Consider the following 22899-nt stretch of genomic DNA (forward strand, 5'->3'; position numbering starts at 1 on the left):
AAATCGTTTACGCAAGCCATTGGCAGCTTTCTGCAGACAGAATATTCCTCAATCGTGCAATCGAAAACGGCAGACCTTCACTTTCGTTCTTTTTAAACGTTTCACTTAGTTTTTCATTTGTAACACAACTTTTATTTCTTTTACCACACGCGCTGCTTGAGATTTTAAAATAAACCACATATTATGAATAATAACTTTAAAAATTATCGAACGAGAAAGTAAGATCTTTTTATTCATTTGAACATTGTCAAGTTTTCTCCTGACATATTTTACAATTAGAGGCATCAATCAGCAATGATCATTTTCCAGGGGACCACAGTGTACCTGTCCACTCCGCTACCTATTTACACTTGTGCCAGTTTAAATTAATTTCTTTTTGAAACATTCGGAAATTATAAGGGTATGGTTAAAATATTTGCAAATCACTTTACTTTTGTTTGACATTATCCAAGATACCGCTGCTGTACAGTTCTGAGGTAGCGCTGCACTATGCAGGGTATAGATGGTAAGATGCTTCGGCAGATGGAGTTAAAATATTCCATGGCATTATTCCTGGCCGTGGCTGAGTCTTCAAATCAGATTACCAGGTCACGTATATAATTGCTGATTGTGGGTGTTTGCTGTGGGTAAATTGGCCACTGCCCAATGACAACATTTCAAAAGCTGTGACTCGCACTGAGATTTCATCAGATGTGAAAGGTGATATATAAATGGAACTTAGTTCGTTCTTTCAAGGCATTAAAAATACAGAAAAATCCCTTTAAAGCCGATGTTCTTCAAAAGCAAGCATATCGTTCACATTTGACTACTTCCAAATGCAACTCAGAAGAAGTTTGCCTCTCGAAATGTCAGGCAACCCAGGTCTGAGAAGAAATTATCAAGCGGCGGAGTACAGTTGCATTTTTATTTTTTAATTGAAGAACACTTTTTAAGCCGGTGAAACAAAACAAAACACGTTGAGCTCCCGCTCCCGCAGGCCGGCGTTGCCGGGGTGCGAGCCAACCGCGCGCTCGTCCGTCCCCGGGGGTTCCATTCAATCGAACGCCAGGCGGCCGGCCCCGGGGAGGGAGTCGGTTGGCGCGCGTGCGTGTGCGCGCGGCCTGCCCGAGGGTTCCAGTGCAGCCGAGTGCGTGGAGGGCTCGGTCGGGGAGGGAGGAGCTGACGCACGCGCCGAGTGGCGGTTGGAGCGAGGGTTCGTGCGGTGACAGGGCTCCGCGGAGCGGGGAGGGCGGGGGCGAGCTCGGCTTCAGTGTGTCGATGCGCGCGCGCGTGCGGGCCGGCGAGGGCGCCGAATGCGCGCCGCGCGCTTCCGATTATTTTCTAGACAAGTCGCTCGATTCCTCCTTCGCCCTCGTGGAGTAACCGAGTGAATCGGGGGTCGGGCGGGGGAAGAGGAAGAGGATAGAGAGGAGAAGGCGGGGGCGGGGTGAGGGGGGAGGAGGAGGAGGAGGAGGCGGCGGCGGCGGTGGAATTGGGGGAGGAGACGGTCAAAGATACCCAAGTGCGTGTGCGTAATAACACACGAAAAGGACGAAGGAAAAAAACCCTTAAACATGGCGATGAGGGACGAGGGGGATTCGGCAGCGCACAGTACCAGCAATGCCAAGTGCCAGGAGGAGAGCAGTCGGAACGGTTATGTGAAAAGCTGCGTCACTCCCCTGAAACAGGACCGTGGGTTTTCCGTCTGCAGGTGGTGTAACTTGGAGCGGCTCGGCTTGGCGCGCCCGAAACTTCCAGCCTTTTACGTCGGGGGCGGCTGCAGCGCCTTTGCAATACTCGTGCTGTCCATCGTGGCCAGGAGATGCCTGGACGAAGAGTTTCTTTCATCCTTGTTGCAGACTTTCCAGTCGGCGTGGGCGATCGTATTCCAGTCCCTGAGTCCTCTTTTTAGCATTTGCTGTGCCTTCTTTTGGTTGACATTTTATTTAAGGAAGAGTAAAAGGGAAAGCAGCACGGCTTGGCTCCTGTCATTGCCACCATGTTGCTACCTCGGAGATTTTTTGGTGGTGCAAGTTTTATTCGGTGAGGACCAGCTGTTTCTTTGCAGGTTGCTGGCCCCGGCTGCGGTGCTGGGTTGTGTGGGATTGTTGACATTACTCTCCACTTTGAAAGTGAAACAGAGCGTCCTGATCTTGCTGTTCTCCAGTGTTGTTAGGTTGGCTTCCATCACCAGTTTGATCGCCGTACCAGCAGCTCTGCGACCCCTCTTGGCCTGTGGGGTCGGGATGGTGGGAGCAATCATTGCTGTGTATTTTGATTACTTATTTCCTAGGGAAGCCCGTCGCAGGACAGCCCCAGAAGAAAAAATACCAGTGATAAAACCCCGCAGGAGGTCGAGTTGTGTTTCTTTGGGTGAAACATCAACCAACTATTATGGTGGCAGCAAAATGCCTAGGAGGACGTCTTTGCCTTGCATATCGAGAGAGCAGGTAACGTTTGCAGAAATCAACCTTTTAAAAGATCTATGTAATTTCATTTTGAAAAGATTATAAACATTGGCGCAGTGTTTGTAAACATCTCATAAACAATTGTAATTAGACATCGTGCTGTCTCAAGTTTAATCGCCAAGAGGTCCTGCTAGCTCCTTTATTTTGCAAAAAAATGTTTGGTGATGGAAAGCCACACGTTATGATTGTATTTTAATGACTTAAATTAGGCTAGCATGTCCGTGAAAAATCAGCGCTTTTGTAGATTTGCTCACGAAGGAATGTTGTGTTAAGTGGCGGATTTTTATTATTTTTTTCGGATAGCATTGAAGATTCCATTAAGTTATTTAAGTAAATGAAAACTAATTTTTCGGACACGGTTCCTGCACTTGAAAGCATATTGCTTAAGATAATCCGGACATTTTGCACAAAATGCTTGCAATTTACGGTATAATCCAACCATTGGGATTCAGTGAAAACTTATTAAATTCCGCTTACAAATTAAAACCTTTGTCTAACTTATGACAATTGCCTTACTCTTTTGTGTTAGTAGAAGTTTTTTTTCCCCTAAAGCAAGTTACTGTGATATACTGTAAAATGCTTTCAGTGTCAGCATAAGCTGCACGTTGGGTATGTCTTGTGGCCTAAAAACTAACATAGAATGCTGGGCATGTTAAACATTTTGGATCAAATCAATTGAAGGAAAGAATGAGAGCAGAGATGCTGGAAAATATCAGTTATTATTTTTGGAGAATCCTTCTGTAGTTGAGTATGATAACTTTATAATGTTATATTCATGAGCAAACTGACAATTCAGTTCATCTGATTGGCACTGAACGGGCTTTGAAACTGATGAACAAAGCAATTGAAATATCTTTTATAGTTGTACAACCAGCATCTTGCTATGGCTGTGAAATGCCAAATGTTTCAGAGTTCGTATTTTACTTTTATCAGTTTGCTGTTAATGTGAGATTTTAATTTCTTAATTTAGCTATATTAAAAGAGCTTGGATAGATCCACACTGTAAACTCAAAGGTGTAGCAAAAAAGACTGTTTTGGAATGTTATATTTCTGCTGAAACATGGTTTTGTTTCACTTGTCTTGAACCTGAGTTTTAGAAATAAAAACCCTGTTTGCAATGACGCACTTATCAGGTATAGAACTAGTTTTAAGATGTCTTGTTTTGTGTTGGGAATTGTTAGTGCAGTAACTGTTGAGGAGAAGGCTGCTTGTCCCATTGTAACATGTCAGCCAAAAATGGAGCAATGTGTTGTTTTGTCATTCAACTTGCTCATGCTTACCTTGGTACTTGTTAAGTGTACTGAGAGTTGTGTCTTCACCATCCCTTTGAGCAATGTTTCCAGAACCACACTACTCCTGTGTGAATTTTCTTCTCTCAACTTTCCTCCAATTTTCCCATAAATTAACAGACTATCGTCTTGTTCTAACTTCAGTTAAGTCGCCCTTCAGTCTTGTTGTTTCAAAGAAAGTAATTCCAGCTGAGACACACTCTTCTTGCCCATAAATTTCGAACACTGGCCAAAATTGTCTTAAGTTTCTTTAACACCCTCTATGGTGCTTTGGCATCTTTTCTGTAGTCTGGTGACCAGAATTGTACACAGAACTCTAACCATGAGCGTAATTAGTTATTTATACAGTTCTGGCCATTGCACTCATGCATTTTAGACTGAATTCCATTTGCCATCTTTGTGTCCACCTGAGCAGTCAATGGATATTTTTCTGAAGCCTCTCATTTTCTTTGTCCACATCAATCATCCTACCAGTCAGCAAAATCCTGGCCCCTGTGTGGTTACTAATTTTAATCAACTTTCCCTTGGATCCCAAGTGGTTTTACTTTTCTGATTAATCTGCTACATGAAATAAAAACAGAAAATGCTGAAAATATTCTGCAGGTGAAGCAGCGTCTTGGGAGAAAGAAAGTTAATGTTTCAGGTCAATGACACTTTTTCAGAACTACCATGTTGGACCTTGTCAAATGACTGGCTGAAATCTACGTACACAACTTCAAATGTTCCACCCTCTTCAACCCTCATTGCTTGCTCCTCAATGTTTATTTAAGTTAGTCTGATATGACCTTAACAAATCCATGTTGTCTTGCTTGATTAACCTGTTTCTCTATCTATTTATGCCCCCAGAAATTGTTTTACAGTGGTTTTCCCATAGCAATGTTTGGCTTGCAGTTATTCGTGGTGTTACTTTTTAAAAACAAAATCATCATTGCCACATTACCTAAATTCCAGCTGTCTGGCACCTGTAAAATTATATTCAGGGCTCATTCTATTTTGCACCTAGTTTCTGAAAAAATCTTGGGAAACATTTTATTTGGGTCTGATGATTTATCCACTTTTTGAGGTGTTGATCTCCTTTGAATTATTTGAAAAGATAAACAAAGAAAAAATATCTTCCTCCTCCTGAATATCGGTGTCTGTATCATTTGAGTCTATATTAAGACAGCTGTGAAGTATTTATGTAGAACTATCTACATTCAGACTTAGAGACCCAAAAACCGTAACCCGGTTACCTTGTTGTTATCCTTCCCTTTGTACATGTTTAAGATATACTGGGCTTTTTCGTGATTATATATAGCAAGCCTGGCACTCTTTGCCTTCCTAATTTCCTTTTTAGATTTCACATCCGCACCTTCAATATTCCTCTAGGCCTTGAACTATTTCAGGACTCTTTCTTCTGTCTTTATTCTTTTCCATAACTAAGTCTAACTGAATTGTCACTGCCTTCTAAAACTATGTCTAGTACCATTCCTTGTCTTATCTGGGTTGCTTCCACACATCAGTTTATATCCTCAGTTCATCATCTTTACTTCTATGTCTCTTTGCATTTCAGTATAAACAATTATACTCCCTCAAACTATTTGTTCTTTTTGTTTTTCAGCCTTTTTCTCTCTCGCTCTCAAAACTTATTCCTCTGCCGCCTTTATAGTTCCTAAACCTTGTCCTTTCATGTTTGCTTTTGAAATTGCTGACAGGTTCCCATTTATCTCCCTGCCAAATTCTCAATGGCACTGGTAAGCCACCATTTGAATATTGATTTCTATTCTTTTGAGGTGCAACCTGTCTATTTTGTAGGATCCCTCATCTCCCAGATTCTCTCTGTGCCCCAGGATTATAAAAGCCTTTTTCTGTGTTTGTCTCATCTGCCACTCATTCATTTGTGTTACCTTCTCAAGTCTATAATCACTGGTGCCTTGTGCCTATAATAATGTGGAGATGACCATATTTGAAGTTGTTTCTCTTTAACTCTTTATGTGATGGATAATATCTTCTTCTCTATATTTGCTCTTGGGATGAAAAGTCAATTATCATTACCCTGGCCCTCTGCTATTCAGCTGAAGGTTCTGAAGCTGCTCTGTGACATTCTTGACCCTTGTAGTAGAAAGCAACAAATTACCTGGAATGAGGTCTGTGGTTAGAGAAATGTCTGTCTTCCCCTTAACTATTGAATTGCTTATCATGTACAGTGGCATGCAAAAGTTTGGGCACCCCTGGTCAAAATTTCTGTTACTGTGAATAGCTAAGCGAGTAAAAGATGACCTGATTTCCAAAAGGCATAAAGTTAAAGACGATGCATTTTCTTTAATATTTTAAGCAAGATTACTTTTTATTTCCATCTTTTACAGTTTCAAAATAACAAAAAAGGAAAAGGGCCCGAAGCAAAAGTTTGGGCACCCTGCATGGTCAGTACTTAGTAACACCCCCTTTGGCAAGTATCACAGCTTGTAAACACTTCCTGTAGCCAGCTAAGAGTCTTCCAATTCTTGTTTGGGGGATTTTCGCCCATTCTTCCTTGGAAAAGGCTTCTAGTTCTGAGATTCCTGGGCCGTCTTGCATGTATTGCTCTTTTGAGGTCTATCCATAGATTTTCGATGATGCTTAGGTCAGGGGACTGTGAGGGCCATGGCAAAGTCTTCAGCTTGTGCCTCTTGAGGTAGTCCATTGTGGATGTTGAGGTGTGTTTAGGACCGTTATCCTGTTGTAGAAGCCATCCTCTTTTCATCTTCTGCTTTTTTACAGACGGTGTGATGTTTGCTTCCAGACTTTGCTGGTATTTAATTGAATTCATTCTTCCCTCTACCAGTGAAATGTTCCCTGTGCCACTGGCTGCAACACAAACCCAAAGCATGATCGATCCACCCCCATGCTTAACAGTTGGAGAGGTGTTCTTTTCGTGAAATTCTGCACCCTTTTTTCTCCAAACATACCTTTGCTCATTGCGGCCAAAAAGTTCTATTTTAATTTCATCAGTCCACAGGACTTGTTTCCAAAATGCTTCAGGCTTGTTCAGATGTTCCTCTGCAAACTTTTGACGCTGAATTTTGCGGTGAGGACGCAGGAAAGGTTTTAGTCTGATGACTCTTCAATGAAGGTCATATTTGTGCAGGTGTCGCTGCACAGTAGAACAGTGCACCACCACTCCAGAGTCTGCTAAATCTTCTTGAAGGTCTTTTGCAGTCAAACAGGGGTTTTGATTTGCTTTTCTCGAAATCCTATGAACAGTTCTCTCGGAAAGTCTTCCAGACCTCAACTTGACCTCCACCGTTCCTGTTAACTGCCATTTCTTAATTACATTAGGAACTGAGGAAACGGCTACCTGAAAAACGCTTGCTATCTTCTTACAGCCTTCTGCTTTGTGGGCATTATTTATTTTAATTTTCAGAGTGCTAGGGCAGCTGCTTAGAGGAGCCCATGGCTGCTGATTGTTAGGACAAGATTTGAGGAGTCAGGTATTTATAAAGCTTTGAAATTTGCATCACCTGGCCTTTCCTAATGATGATTGTGAACAAGCCATAGCCCTAACAAGTTAATGAAGGTCTGAGACCTTGGTAAAAATTATCTGAGAGCTCGAATGTCTTGGGGTGCCCAAACTTTTACGTGGTGCTCCTTTCCATTTTCACTCTAAAATTGTACAAAACAAAAATAAAACACTAATCTTGCTTAAAATGTTGAAAAGAATGTTCATCTTTAACCTTATGACTTTTGGAGATCAGTTCATCTTCTACTCACTTAACTATTCACAGTAACAGAAATTTTGACTGGGGTGCCCAACTTTTGCATGCCACTGTATCTCTGTCTTTACTCTGTGCAGTTGTCAATTAGGAGCCACAGACTGGCCTCGCTGTATTACCTAGGAAAACATCTCTTTTTGCAGTATTCAGAGGTATTATACCTGTTAGAGAGCACAGTGCTCTTTGAGAATATCTGCATTATTGTGCCTGTCCTTATGGTTTGCATTAGGGAAAAAAAGTGCTGTGATACTTTGTCAATCAAGTCACACATGTGGAAGGATTATGACTTCTTCCAGTGCTTCACAGGATAGGTTGCTCTGAGTGACCACACAACACATGCTCTGCCTGCTACACTGAATTCCCTCACTTATAAATTTCCAAATTTTGGATTCGATTCATGCTGTGCTCTCTGCAGCCCCAGTCCACAGGAGCCTTGGTGAGAGCGAGTAGTTAGGACTCAACAAATAAAATGCTTCAATCTTATTGCTTAGATTTTATGGCATAGGCAATTATCTTTAATGGATTATTATTTGAGGGATTGTTCAACACACATGCTATTGATTGGATAACTCATAGTTGCAGCAAGTTAAATTGTCATTTGAGATATGTTATGGACATGTTGCTGGATGATTTCTTCTGTTAATATTCATTTATTGGTCATCCCTTTCTCACTAAATTATTTCTCTCCCCTTTCCATTCAAGTTTTGCAAGATGTGTTCATTTGATACCTTTTCTTTTGTACATCCCACTCTCATTTGTCTTTGATAATTGAGCTTTCAGCTGCTATGGTTTTGCTTGCACTTCAGAGGTCTTAGCTAAAGATCTTCCCATCTTTATAAAACCTTGTCTCCAGGCAAACTTTTAAGTTGGCTTTCTCTACTTTGGCATGTATTTTCCTTTTACCTGTTTATGATGTTATTTCACAAAGATGTGACAAACCGTTTAAATTCTAATATCGCAGATTAGTGAACCTGAGCTACTCAAGTTTCTGTCACAACTAGTTTGCAGTCATTTGCTTAGAGAATGCTAAGGCAGAGCTGCTGACATGGAATTCTCCATTCTCTTTTTGTGGAAAAATAAATACTTGGCATCTTGCTTCAATTTAAGTTTGAGGAAATAAACTTGCTTGCAGAGGATTTAATTGCAAATCTTTGCATTCAGGTCCAGAACTGCAATTATTTTGAGACTGTTTAAGACTAAATAGAAGAGTAAAAAATGGGCATGAAGCTGCCAGAGCTTATAGAAGGAATTACTTGTGGCATTTGTAGTCTGTGAAGCTGCCTTCATTGATGGTCATGCAGGAGTTTTCTTATTTGGTTTCTCCAGGACAGTCTTAAATGGTAAGCTGATCAAAGTTGGTTAAGCAAAGCAAATGAAACAGTGGTCTGTTGATGAAATCATGCTGCTGAAATAAATGAATTATGTGATTGCGTAGTTGATTCCACTGTCTTGCTTGTGTTATCAGCTCGTGAAATTTGCATTTCATTTTATTTCTGCTGGCCTGAAAAATCAAGGCTAGTTGGTTCTTGATTTAAAAAAAATAGAGCGAGCTTTGGTGGTGTGTCTCTTGTTTCCAGTATTTTGTCGTAGGTGGACCAGATTGGTATACAGTACATTGAGTAATTCACTCTGCTGGTCTATTGCCACTGTTTTCCTTTTAATAATTTTATGATGTAATGAAGGTCTGACCAGAATAAGTCTGAGATCGGTGTCCCAATATGTGCAGAATACTTTGTCACTTGTGATCATTGAGCATTTTGATTAATATTTTGGTAGGAATATCTGGATGTTGCAGGAGGAGCCTAGAGGTACTGAGATTCAAAAGCCTTGTATTAAATTGTGTAGACAATATATTATTTTAAAATTGTTTGATCACCATCTGTTGCAATGAAAATATCTGTTCTCTATGAAGCCAGCATCTCTTGTTTGTGTGGTGATTTGTTTTTGATTATCTGAGTAAGTAACGACAAAAGCAAATACTAAAGCTACTATTGATAGCAGGACAAAATCCCTGTATTTCTTTCATTTATTCCTGAGAAATGTTGTCAGTGGAACGGCTAGCATATTTTGCTCCTCCTTGATTGCCCTTTAAATGCTTTAAGTACATTCTAGACGACAGTTAAGAGTCACACATAGGCCACATTGGGTAAGTTGCGTAAATTTCCTTCCTTAAACTTTGATGTACCAAATGGGTTTTACAACAGTCAAAATATTCCATGGTCACCAGGACTTGTACTATCTTTTCATTTCAGATTATTCAATTCACTGAACTTGTATTCCCCAGATACTATGGGACTGAAAAGTGTTTGGATGATTCAACCAGACCTCTGGTTTACTGGTCCAGTAACTGAATCACGATGCTTTGATATCCCTTGCTACAGTTTGAATTGTATCTTTTGCTTTTGTAAAAATTCACGAGACAGCATTCATGAGGTAGTATTTCATCAATGTTTGTTGACCTGATTGAGATTGTTTTCTTCAGTGGTTTTCAGCAATTTTGAGTAATGACTAGTTCAATACTTTTTCAATTTTCAAACTGTTGGAGTGTAAATTTTTGGTGATATCCTTATTTTTTTGTTCCTTATAAATTGATGGTTCAGCTAGTGGAAATGTTCTATGCCTGCAAATAAAGAATTTGATGCAAGATCAGAAATTTCAGTACATGCTGTTAGTAATTAGTATAAGAACGCATTAATTTATAGTGAAGAACAGATAAGGCGTAAGTTACGAATCATGGCAAATTGTGCAGTTTGTCTTGTAAAAACTATGTTTGCTTGAGTGTTAAAAATTGCTGTATTTGTACTGTAAAAGCAAACTCAAAAGTTGTGACCACAGTAGTGCAGAGATTCTATAAGTGGGATAGGTCGTTTCCAATGGCCTCCCTCATTGAAACGAGTTAGCAATTGATGATACAATTTTGTGTGCCATGGAAAACTTACACTGAGGTCTAAGTTAAACTGAGAATTAAATGTTGTGTAAACAAACAAAAAATTGCATGGAGGGTTACAACTACATGGTATAACTGACAGAAAGCAACTTCAACTTGTATTTAAATAAGATAGCATCTTTTAAAATAGCAGTACCTTCCCAGGCACTTCATAGGAGTGATTATTAAGCAAAATATGACAATGAGCAACTCATGAGGTGAAAAGCTTGGCCAGAGAGGTGATTTCTAAAGTGAACCAGAGAACAGAAAGAGGGGTTCAAAAAGGAATTTCTATAACCCTGGGCCTAGGTAGCTGAAGCAAATCCATCATTGATAGAACAAAAAATTTCCATGCTGCGTAATGAGCCAGAATTCTAAGTGGCAGATATTGGAGAACTTAAGGTTGTTACAGAGATGGGGTTGAAGTCATCTGGGTCGAGCCTCTGAAAATGCAGATGCAAATGTTAAAGTGGAGGCATTACTGGACTGATAGATAATGTAGATGACGAAGGACAAGAGTGAAAAGTGAATGAGTCTTGGTTACAAAGTAGAATACAAGAAGTAAAATTTTGGATTAACTTCATTTGGAGGATGCACTAATATGAGGCAAGCCAGAATATTTTTGGAAGATTCAATAAAGAATGCACACGTTGCATGGTTCTTAACTGCTCGTGAATGACGCTTATTAGTAAATAGCTAGAAACTTGAAAATGTTTGTGACCAGCAGAGAGAGAGAGTGCCAAACTTGGATTTGTTTATAAATTACTTGAAAAATGTAATTTTACCTACTGTTGCTGAGTTTAATGACATAAATTATTGCAAATAGCCACTGAGATGAATGACCAGTTGGTGTGTTTTGGTGATGCCTGAGCAAGGAATATTGGGTTGATTTCACTTGAATGTGAGCCTCTTATTTTTACTGTACACTTAATGCAACTGCTTCTGAGGCATAGTCCTTGGTCAATACAGCACTCCAACGCAGCTTAGTGCTGAACTGCTAGTTTGGATTCTATATTCTCTGTGTGCAGCTTGGAACTCTTCTGATATAAGATGCAAGTGCTATCAAATTAAATGAAGTCCTTGCAATAGGCTAAAAAATACTATTTCTCATAAATGTGGATGCTTAACTTTTTTTGTCAGAAATGTTGTTGCCTTTATTTATAGAATTGTTGACCTGTTTAAAACTAAGTAAAAATTATACACAGTTCATTGTACCCAGAAATCATGAAGGATTTGAGGCATATTTAATCTTATTTCTGTATTAAGCAATCACATATGATGGAGAATGATATGAAACAGTAATGAAATCTCTGTTTCTTGATGTTCTTGAATTATTTAGCTTTTCTCTGCCACAATTTTTTTTACATTATTATCAGGGTGGCTCATCTGGCCATATGCCATTAATGCTAACTGAATTAATTTTCTGTAGAATTGCACAAGTTGCATCATTACAAAATGATTGTATTTGATCTTGTTAAATTCGAAACATAAGTTGTAAATCTTTATCAGATTCAATTCAACTACAGTTAGAATGAAAGAAAACATTCTTGCAAGAAAGGTAAGTGCCCACAGAATAATACCTTTTTTAAAAAAAATTCTTGTTCATTGTTAGAAAAGAAACCTGTTTCCAGTGAAATGCATTCTATGTGGTAGTACTTGGCTTGAAGGCCACTTGCGATTGATGATTCAGTTATTTTTGCATTTACTTTTCAGTGCCATTGATTCTGTTCCTTAAACCTTCTATGGCGATCTTGTGTCCCATTAATGCAAATAATCAAAATAATCATCTTGTAAAGTACTTGCACTTAGCTCAGTTGCATACAGTATTTCTACTTATAAAATTGACTGCAGTTATAAACAGTTTCATTATTTTTAATTCTGTCAGTTCTCCTCTCACTTTTAAATCAAAGATTTCACATTTCTGTGTTCATTGGCTGAATGATTTGAATGTACGATCCAGGTTGGCATTCCATGGCAGTCCTGAGAATATGCAATAATACTGGAGCTACCATCTATTTGTTTAAGATAATAAAATGAAGTTTGTTTGTTTGTTTATTCAGGTGGAAATAAAACATCCTAAAGAGTAATTTAAGGAAGAGTAGGATGTTGCCAGTGCCCTGGACATTATTTGTACTTAACTGAAGACCATCAAAATTACATTGTGTTATTATTACTGTTTGTATTCAGTTTGTTTGATCACATTGGAGTCAAATATGATCCTCCCTGTGTTTTCACCCATGGTCCATATGAAATTTGAACACAGCAATTAGCGAATGACCAGAAGGTAGTTGATTGATCGCTCTTCAAGGTGAAAAATAATAGTTCATGCATTTGGTTATGATAAGTAAATTTGGGTCTGTTCTGTGATTTTTGCTACTCAATGGAGAAGCTGAGTTTTTGAAGGACTAAGAAAGGAATTTAGTTTACGTACACATGATGGGTAGAAGGAAATGATGGCAATTTTATTATCATGTACATTTGTTAACTAAATTATATGATACTTTCCACATTTGTCTTTCTGGCTTAACTATTTGCTTTTCAATAAAAAAAATTATTTTCATGTTATCAAGGTAATTGCCTTGCAATTCTCCAGTATGTTTAGAGCAAAATAAAGTCCATTTGTTTTGTCTGTCTGTATCATTGTTTCTCTTCTGCATAAACCTCCTTTTACTTTCATTACCTTTGCCTACCCCCTTTTAATTTTCTTTCTCCCCCCGCCCTACCCAATGATACAAAGTGGACTTGGAGAGGATATTTCCATTAGCAGGAGAATTTAGGATGTGATGGACAGGTTAAGGGAGTGGGAAAGGGAGTTAAAATGACATGCAAACTGCAAGCTTGAGATTTGTCATTGATAACATTTATTCAAACATACACTTGAAAAGGTAGTTGGGAGGTGAATTGTTCAGTAGCTTTGGTTTGCCTTAAATAGATGATGGTATGAGATGATTTGAGTGAGATATCTTTATGATTTGATGTCACAAAGGTCACATTTTCACATTTCATCTACCCTTCAGAATGAAGGATTCCTTTTGATAATCTACATCAATAGATAAAATCATTACCCATGACAATATTCTCAAGTGCTTGGATAACCAACAAAAAAAAATTGTAGTTCTAAGAAAGTTTAGAAGAAAATACTTTACTGCCTTGTAAAGAAAAGGGTAATCTGTCTGATGCATCTGAATTTGAAAATCGTATTTTCCAATATTATGCACCAATCGAAACAAATAGCATACCAACTTCATCAAGGACATCTTTCACAAAATTTGCTTCAAAGTTATTTTCTTGGATGCATTGTTCTGTTAACATTTGATTACTTTTTCCTAAAAATAAAAATTGTAAAATTAAATGTAAACACACATTCTTTTCTATAAGCTTAATCTTTTTGCATTATGTTACGTACCAGCAACAATGGTAACACAGAGTCATGTATAAGTGTTAGAAGCTATTTTATTAATAACTACTTATAATGATAAGAAAAGTAAAAATGTTAGATATCAAATATATCCCCAAAACTAAACTCAAAGTGTGTGTGTGGCAAATTCCCAAACTCCAAGTCCTGGAATAAATCTCAAAGTTCAGTTCAGCAAGTCATAAGGTGAAACGTGAGCAAAGGCTTTTGCAAAACCACCGTTGACTGAAGAGAAAATGTAGAGAGAGAATATAGAGAGAAATTATGAAATCCAAATGTTCCATGATGGAACCTATACGACACCTCAATCACTGATCTCCATTGCTTTGTTCCGAAGTATCTGCCACCCCGAAGGCATTCGAGATGTGGCTGTCCACACAAATGTCTGTTTCCCTCTACAGGTTAACGACAAAGTGGACTCCACTTGGTTGCTGGAAACCATATGTGCATTGTAGTGACAGACACAGTTATTGTTCTTTATCCATTGTCACGGAGACCAGCAGTTAGTCTCTGTCTTGCTCTCTCTCACTCTCCCTTCTCACTGAGCAGAAACACACACACACACACACACACACCAATTACTATCAAGCCAAGCTCCAAATACCCAAACAAGCTCTGGATTTGAATGCCATTTCATTCTTGTTAATTTTTGTTTGCCCAATTATGCAACAGTAACTAAATTAAGTTTTATAACTAGCTACACAGAACTTTGGGAAAAAAACAAGATGCTGGAGGAACTCAGCAGGTCAGGCAGTATCCGTGGAGAAAAGCAGGTGGTCAATGTTTTGGGTCAGGACCCTTCCTCATGACTGTAGATAGAAAAAAGGGGAAGCCCAATATGTAGGGGGGAAAACAGAGCAGCGATAGGTGGACAAAAGAGCAGATGCAGGGTGGGCGCAAGGTGGTGATAGGTCGATGCAGGTAAGAGATAGTGATAGCCAGATGTGGGCGAGGAGGGGAGAGCAGATCCACCAGGGGCTGGGTCAAAGGTGCGAAGGCAGGCGGCATGGAGGGAGGGGAAAAGGAGAGAGAGCAAATAAAGGTGAGGAGAAGAAAAAAGGGAAGAAAAGAAGAGACAAGGTTGTGGGGGGGAGGGGGGGTTTGTTTACTTAAAGTGGGATAATTCGATGTTCATCCCATTAGGCTGTCAGGTCCCAAGACGCAAAATGAGGTGGTGTTCCTCCAGTTTGTGCTTGGACTCCTCCTGGCAGTGGAGGAGGCCAAGGGCTGACATATCAGTGATGGAGAGGGAGGTAAAGTGACCGGCAACGGGGAGATGCAGATCACGGTTATGGACCGTGATCGTGATGCAGATCGTGGTTATGGTCTGCGTTTGGTCTCGCTAATGTAGAGGAGGCCACACTTGGAGAACCGAATGCAGTAGATGATGTTAAGGGAGGTGCAGGTAAATCTCTGCCTCACCTGGAAGGACTGTTTGTGTCCTTGGATGGAGGTGGTATAAGGGCAGGTTTTACACCTATGGTGGGGGCCGTGGAAAGTCCCTGGGGTGTGGGAGCAGGATGGTGGGGAAGGAGGAGTGAACTAGGGAGTCGCAGACAGAGCAGTCCCTACGAAAGGCTGGAAGGGGTGCGGAGGGGAAAATATGCTTGGTGGTGGGGTCCCATTGGAGATGGCGGAAGTTAGCCTACGTATTCAACATATCGTTCTCCGCCACTTCTTTGAAAGCAACTATTTTGATAATAGGCTCAGTAAATAGGACAATGAATACAAAGTGGACGTGGAGAGGATGTTTCCATTAGTAGGAGAATCTGGGATGCGAGGGCACAGCCTCAGAATAAAGGGATGTCCTTTGGAACTGAAATAAGGAGGAATTTCTTCAGCCAGAGGGTGGTGACTCTGTGGAATTTGTTGTCACGGAGGGTTGTGGAGGCCAAGTTGTTGAGTGTATTTAAGGCAGAGATCGATTGGTTCTTAATTGATAAGTGGGTTAGGGGGAGAAGGTGGGGGAATGTGGTTGAGGAAAAAAAACAGCCATGATTGAATGGTGGATCAGATCACATGGGCCGAATGGACCAATCCTGCTTCTATATCTTATGGTCTTTTCAGTAAGTCTTCTTGTTTCACATTCCACAGTTTGTTGAAATGTTCAGAATATAAAATTAACAAGTTTCCATATGCCAGGCACCTTAAGCTGTTGTTACCAAATTCTTTTATGTGCATGAAACAGCATGCGTTCCTCCTTTCTTCAGTATTATAGGCAAGTTGAAGATTCATTGAGTACAACTTGTAGTGGTAGTTAAGCTTTTTATACATTTGGTACTTTCAGAGTTGAGTTTGTTGTCATACATTATCTCCTTTCAAAACAATATTTCATGTAATTTCTACAGATAAATATTCAATGATTTCTATTTCAGATATACAAAATCTAAACAAGGTACTGAAGAATTTTTTTACAAGCTTAGAACAACATTTTCATTTTCTTCATGTAATACACGATCTCATTGCAGTGCATGGTTAGTTAAGGCAGACATCACCACAATTTCAATTTTATATAAGTTTTGAATACAACCCCCTTTGTTCTAAGGGGAAAAACAACTTCAGTGGTCTAAAATGTAATTTAATGTTATGTACAATTTAAGATCTTGTGTTAATTTTTAATTGTTTTTGTGAGGACTTCCGTCTGTCATGATAGTGTATTGTACTAGAATCGTACAAACATGTGAACTTAGGAATTACGAGTGGTGGTCGGCCACTCAGCCCCTCAGGCCTGCTCTGCCAAGTGGATCAAGTCTGATATTGTAACCTCCTCTCCACTTTCCAGTCTACCTACAATAAGTTTTTGCCCCCTTAATAAGAATCTATGTACTTCTGCTTTAAAAATATTCAAAGACTCTGCTTCAAGCAACCTTTTGAGGAAGAAAGTTTGAAAGAGTCATCCTCAAGGAAAAAAAAATTACCTCATCATTGCCTTAAATGGGTGCTCCTTATTTTTAAATAGTGACCCCAAGTTCTAGATTTTCCCACAAGAAGAAACATCCTCTCCACATCCATCTTGTAAAGACCATTTGAGATGTTTTGTATGTCAAATAGGCCCTCTCTCACTATTCTAAATTTCAACAGATGTACTAAGCAAGTCATTTGATGAGGATGTTAACTTTTGAAAAGAAGACCAGGGTCTTGGGGATTTGGGAAACTTTAACCATTCATGTCTTTTGTGAATAATTGTTTCTTCATTTGCTTTGAGGAGCATTTTAATTAGTGTTTTTACCCAATAATAAGGATAGAGTGTATGTTTTTAACACCTATTTGAGTGACTGAAAACCTATTTGAGTGACTGAAAATACAGAAAATTATAAAACATCACTATTTACTGGTCTTGAGAAGATGCTGATGAGCTGCTGTCTTGAAATGCAGTCTTTGTGATTGAAGTGCTTGCACAATTCTGTTGGGAAAACAGTTCCAAGATTTGGACAATGTTCAAAGAAAGATTACATATTTCCAAGTCACAGTTATATATTGCTTGGTGTGGAACTTGGAAGTGATGGTATTCCCAAGTACCAGCTGCCCTTGTGATGAAGGTCATAGGTATGGAAAGTGATGTGAAGTAACCTCTGAAAAATGAATTTTTTGGATGATGCACACTAAGCCATCGTATTATGGTGACAGAAGGAATGAATGTTTAAGGTGGTGGATTTAAGTGGGTTGCTTTGTCTTGGATGATGTTGAGCATCCTGAGTGTTTTTGTAGTGATGCTCATTCAGAACAGTGGAGGTATTCCATCACGTGAAATACAGATAGTGACAAAGGCTGAGTGTTAGGGAGCAAGTTATCTACTGCAGGATGCCTAGCCTTTGGTTTACACTTGTGGCCATGGTATTTGTGTGGCTGGACCACTTTTGAGTTTCTAGCTAGTAATGATGGTAGGGTACTGGGTTGCAGTAATGCCCTTGAAGAAAAAGGGCAGGTGGTCAGACCCTTTTTACTGAAGGTGGTCACTGGCTGACACTTCTATGGTGTTGATTTTATTATGGCCAATCTATGCTCTGTTTCTTATGTTATTTTGTTTGGGTTTCTGTTCTTTTTGTGGACAGGTCATTTCTGGGCACTTTCCACATTGTCAGAATAATGCCATGCTTGTAACTGCAGTAGAACAACTTGGCAAGAGTCATGGCTGGTTCTGGAATGCAAATCTTCCATACTATTGATTGGATGTTTCTGGCTGAGTTTTTTGAGGAGGAGAGACAGTTGATGGCAAGGCAGTGAATGTTGTTTACATGGACTTTAATAAAGCTTTTGACAAGGTCCCTCATGGTAGGCTGCTCCAGAAGATTAAGGCACATGGGATCCATGCAGACATGGTAAATCGGATTCAAAATTGGCTTGGCCACAGAAGACAGTGTGTTATTCTGATTGGAGATCAGTGACCAGAGGTGTTCCACGAGGATCAGTGCTGAGACCTCTTGTTTGTGATGTGTATATTTGAATGAATTGGGCAAAAATGTAGATGAGCTGAATAGTAAGTTTGCAGATGACCCAAAAATTGGCAGAATTGTGGAAAGAGAGGAAGGTAGGAAAAGGCTTCAGCATGGAAGAGATGATTTGAAAATGTGGGCAGAGAATAGGGAAGATGGAGTTTAATCTGGACAAATGTGAGGTGTTGCATTTTGGAGGTCAAATGAAAGAGGAAAGTGTACAGTTGATGACGGGACCCTAAGGAGAGAGGTCCTCCTTTTTCAATAACCGGGGTTTCCCTTCCATCACCATCAATACCCATATCTCCTCCACTTCCCGCACCTCTACCTTCACCCACCCCCTCTCCCGCTGACATAACAGGGACAGGGTTCCCCTTGTCCTCACCTACCACCCCACGAGCTTCTGTATCTAACACATCATTCTCTGCAACTTCCGCCACGTCCAACGGGATCTTCCCCTCGACCCTCTCTCCGCTTTTCGAAGGGACCGCTGTCTCCGCGATTCCCTTGTCCACTTGTCCTTCCCCACCAATAACTCCCTTGGCACTTATCCATGCAACCGCACCAAGTGCTACATCTGTTTCTACACCTCCTCCCTCACCACAGTTCAGGCACCCAGACAATCCTTCCAGGTGAGGCAGCGCTTCACCTGTGTGTCCAAAGGTGTCATTTATTGCATCTGGTGCTCCTGGTGCGGTCTCCTGGACATCGTGAGACCTGACATAGATTAGGTGACCACTTTGTCGAGCACCTTCGCTCCATCCGCTGCAATTGCCAGGACCTCCTGGTGGCCACCCACTTCAATTCCACTTCCCATTCCCATACTGACATGTCTATCCATGGCCTCCTCTACTGCCACGTTGAGGCCAGGCGTAGGTTGGAGGAGGAACACCTCGTATTCCGCCTTGAGAGTCTCTAATCTGATGGCCTTAACATCGATTTCTCTAACTTCCGGTAACGCACCCCTTCTTTTTCTTCACCCCCCCCCATTCCTTTGTCTTCCCTTATTCCCATGGCTCCCTTCCCCCGCTTTGATGACCTGCCCATCTTCTCCCCTCCTCTCCCCCATCCCTTATTCCATGGTCCACTGCCCTCTCCTACCAGAGTTCCTCCTCCTTTAGCCCTTGCCTCTTCTACCTATCACCTTTTCAGCTTCTTACATCTTCTCCCCATCCCCCACCCACTACCTTCCCCTTCTTACCAGGACTTACCTATCCCCTGCCTGTGTATACTCCTCCCCTCCCCCCACCTTCTCATCGTGGCTTCTGCCCTCTTCCTTCCCAGTCCTGATGAAGGGTCTTCTCCTGAAACGTCGGACTGTTTATTTCCCTCCATGGATGCTGCCTGACCTGAGAGTTCCTCCAGCACTTTTTGCATATTGCTCCAGATACATCCAGCATCTGTAGAATTTTCTTGTGTCTCAGATGTTGTTCACTAGGATGTTGCCTGGATTAGAGAGCATTATATGTAAGGAGAGGTTGGACAAACTTGGATCATTTCCTCTGGAGTGTCAGAGGTTCAGGGGCAACCTGAAAGAAGCGTATAAAATTGTGAGAGGCATAGACAGGGTAGATCTTTTTCCCAGGGTGGAAATGTCAACTACTAGAGGGCATAATTTCAAGGTGAGAGAGGGAAAGTTAAAAGGAGATATACAATGCAAAGTTTTTTTATACAGCCCGAAATGTGCTGCCAGGGGAAGTAGTGGAAGTGGATACAAAAGTAATATTTAAGAGGCATTTAGACAGGTGCATGAACAGGCAGGGAATAGAGGGGTTTGACCATGTGCAGGCAGATGGGAATAGCTTGGTTTGACATCCTGGTTGGCACAGACATGGTGTGCCGAAGGGCCTGTTTCTGTGCTGTACTGATCTATGTTTTATGCAAGTAGGATGACCTAGATTGTTTGCAGTTACCCAATTTTGGTTTCCCAATACAGAGTATAAGCAAGTCATCCTTGCTTTTCTTTGCCATCTCATTTTCATCTCTTGACTCCAAGCAAAAATTATTTTTGCTGCTCTAAATACTTGTCATGCCTGCATGTTAAATTTTTGTGCTTGCATGAGGACACCCAGATCTCTGACCACTGGCATTTAATAATCTTGCATCATTTGACTATTTTTTTTCTTTTGAACAAAGTAGATAACCACGCAGTATCTGGTAATTAATTAAAGATACTATCCAATACATCTGGTTATTGTTTTAAAAGGTAGGTTTCTTTCATATTTTTTATGTTGATTGCAAATATTCAAAGTATAGAATGGTATTCTACAGTTCATTTAGCTAACATAAATGTATATGATAAAGTTTAATTGGGTACTGTATTAATCCTAAAAGTACATTGTTGACCAATGTGATCATATATACCTGTTATCATTTATTTGGTTGACATTTTTCTGACAAGTGTTTTGAATTGAGTTAACAAGTGAAGTTGAAAAACATTGTTGTTGGATGAGATGCTATTTACAATCAATGTTTTTTTTTTGTTTGAAAGTGATGTGTACACTTGAGAGTTCTGTATTTTTGTCTGGGTTTATGACGTGATCTCACTGACTTTTGGGAATATTTTAAGTTGGAGAAGGTATCTCAAATCTGAGTTTTGGGGTAGAAAGTAATCCAGAATTTTAAATTATATCGAGGTGTTAAGAACTTTGTTTGGAAGGTTTTTAACAGTGTTCGAGGATTGGAATGATGCACTCCAATCCACTCCCCATCTAGATCCACCTGTCATCTTCCAGCCTCTATCCCAGCCCCTTCCGGTTCCATCTGTCCATCGTCCCCTCCTCATCTGGTTCCACCTATCACCTCAAAGCTTCTGTCCTACCCACTTTATGTGCTACTATGTACTGGCAATCTTTCCTCTTCTCTTTGTCCTGATGCAGAGTCTTGACCCAAAATATCGACTTGTATATTTTGCTTCCCAGAGATGCTGCTTGACCCACTGAGTTCTTCCAGCATTGTTTTTATTATATACCATCTGTGCTGCACAGGTTTCTTTATTACTTGAAATGTTTGTCATTTTCAGGTATATCAAGTTTTGTGCCTATTTATTGTTACTCTTCACTCCCCTCTGTTCATCTTTTATTGCACCAAGAATAGTTCATTTCTGCCTTATTTATCTCTCTTTACCAGTGAGTCCCACAAAATATCTTGCAAACAATCTTGTTTTTTTAATACACACCCAAATAACTCTAGAAGTTCTTTCTGCTACTCTGTCAGAATAGATTTGAACTTGTTCTTTTCAGCAAGTGGCAGTTGCAGAATTATTTATGCCTCGCGCAAATTCAAATAACAATTACTGTATTTGTTGTTTTCTCTACGAAATTGAGCATGGGTATACTAAATCAGTTTTTTTTTCAAATTGACAACTGATGATTAATCTATAGTTCCTAACAAATGATGTTCTATTAGCCTTTAAGATAGGTGAATTTATTACCTTTATTCTCCACCAGTACGAAGTCCTGCCATTGCAGCGTTGGCTGAAAGTTCTGAATTCTTTACAGAGAGAAGTAAGTGGCAGCTTTCTGACTGAAAGGAGAATAATCAAATATTTCCCATACGCATGGTATACTAAAAAATTAATTGAACTGAAATAATACATGACGCTTTTTCAAAATGTCTGAATTTAGAAAAATTTTAAACTTGATGTTACAAAATGTGAATTCTTTATTTATCCAAATGGCACCAGAAATAATTAGTGCTGTAAGGTCCGCTATTATTTGCCTTAGATTCAACCTTCCATGTGTGTGAAGAGGTTAATTTTCATTCTTTTTAAGAAGTAGTTTTTTATACTTCTCAGACTGTGTAAATTTATATATATATGTGTGTGTGTGTGTGTGTGTGTATAAAAAGTTCTTCAAATATATAATCTTTAAATCATCAAAATCATTATTTTTGTTTTTGTTACTTTGCACAGTTCATGTTTTGTCTCAACATTGAATGTTAGAATTTAGGCTGAGATTTTTAATTCCTATGAATGTGTCATTATTAGAAGACTGCTGGTATGATTTGACATGAAAATCTAGATGAATATTTTATGTGAAAGTTTAGTTAATGAACATTTACTTCAATTAATCAACCACCTTTTAAAATATTTTTTGAGCACACACCTCGTGATGTTGCTTTCACATGCTGAAATCAAGAAAATGCTGGAATCAAGAAAATGCTGGAAGCACTCACAGGTCAGCAGCACGTTTGGGTTAAGAAAACTAGTCAATCTTTCAGCTCAAAAGCCCTTCACCAGAACTGAAAAGTGAGGGGGATAAACATTTTTAGTTGCGGAGAGGGGAGGGTAGAGAGAAGGAGTATCTGTGATAAAGTGTTGATCAAACTTGTCAAAGTAAGAATTGTTGGAAAAAACAGCAATTAGAGACCAAAAATAGTAAAAAGAAGTACATTGAAAGGTACTGTTGCCTGTGTGGAGAGAAAAAAAAGAAGTGATTATCTGGAATTTTTGAACTTGGAATTAAGCCTTGAGGGCTGCAAGATTGCCGTTGATGAAAGATGGGAGCTATTCCTTGAAGTTTTAGCAGGGCATCATGAAAGCAGTTAGGAAGCTGAAGACTGAGAAGTCAGAAAGGACATGAATAGGGAATTAGTGATTGGTGATTGCAAGTTCAAGTTAGTCCTTGTGGACTGAATGGAGTTATGCAAATGTCACC

General features: G+C 39.7%; 1 protein-coding gene across 2 annotated transcripts in view; it reads left to right on the forward strand.

Annotated features, from left to right (window-relative positions):
• Window positions 1–1253: 1253 nt before the first annotated feature.
• pde3b (phosphodiesterase 3B) overlaps window positions 1254–22899 on the forward strand; it is a 146023-nt gene continuing 124377 nt past the window's right edge. Inside the window, exon 1 of one of the 2 annotated variants that reach the window (XM_052029495.1) lies at window positions 1254–2429. In XM_052029495.1, the coding sequence (XP_051885455.1) occupies window positions 1554–2429 (876 nt within the window). In that variant the 5' untranslated portion in view covers window positions 1254–1553. The remainder of the gene's footprint in view (window positions 2430–22899) is intronic. The other variant, XM_052029494.1, reaches the window with a different exon arrangement.

This window comes from Pristis pectinata, chromosome 14 (genome assembly GCF_009764475.1).
Source record: "Pristis pectinata isolate sPriPec2 chromosome 14, sPriPec2.1.pri, whole genome shotgun sequence".
Lineage (NCBI taxonomy): Eukaryota > Metazoa > Chordata > Chondrichthyes > Rhinopristiformes > Pristidae > Pristis > Pristis pectinata.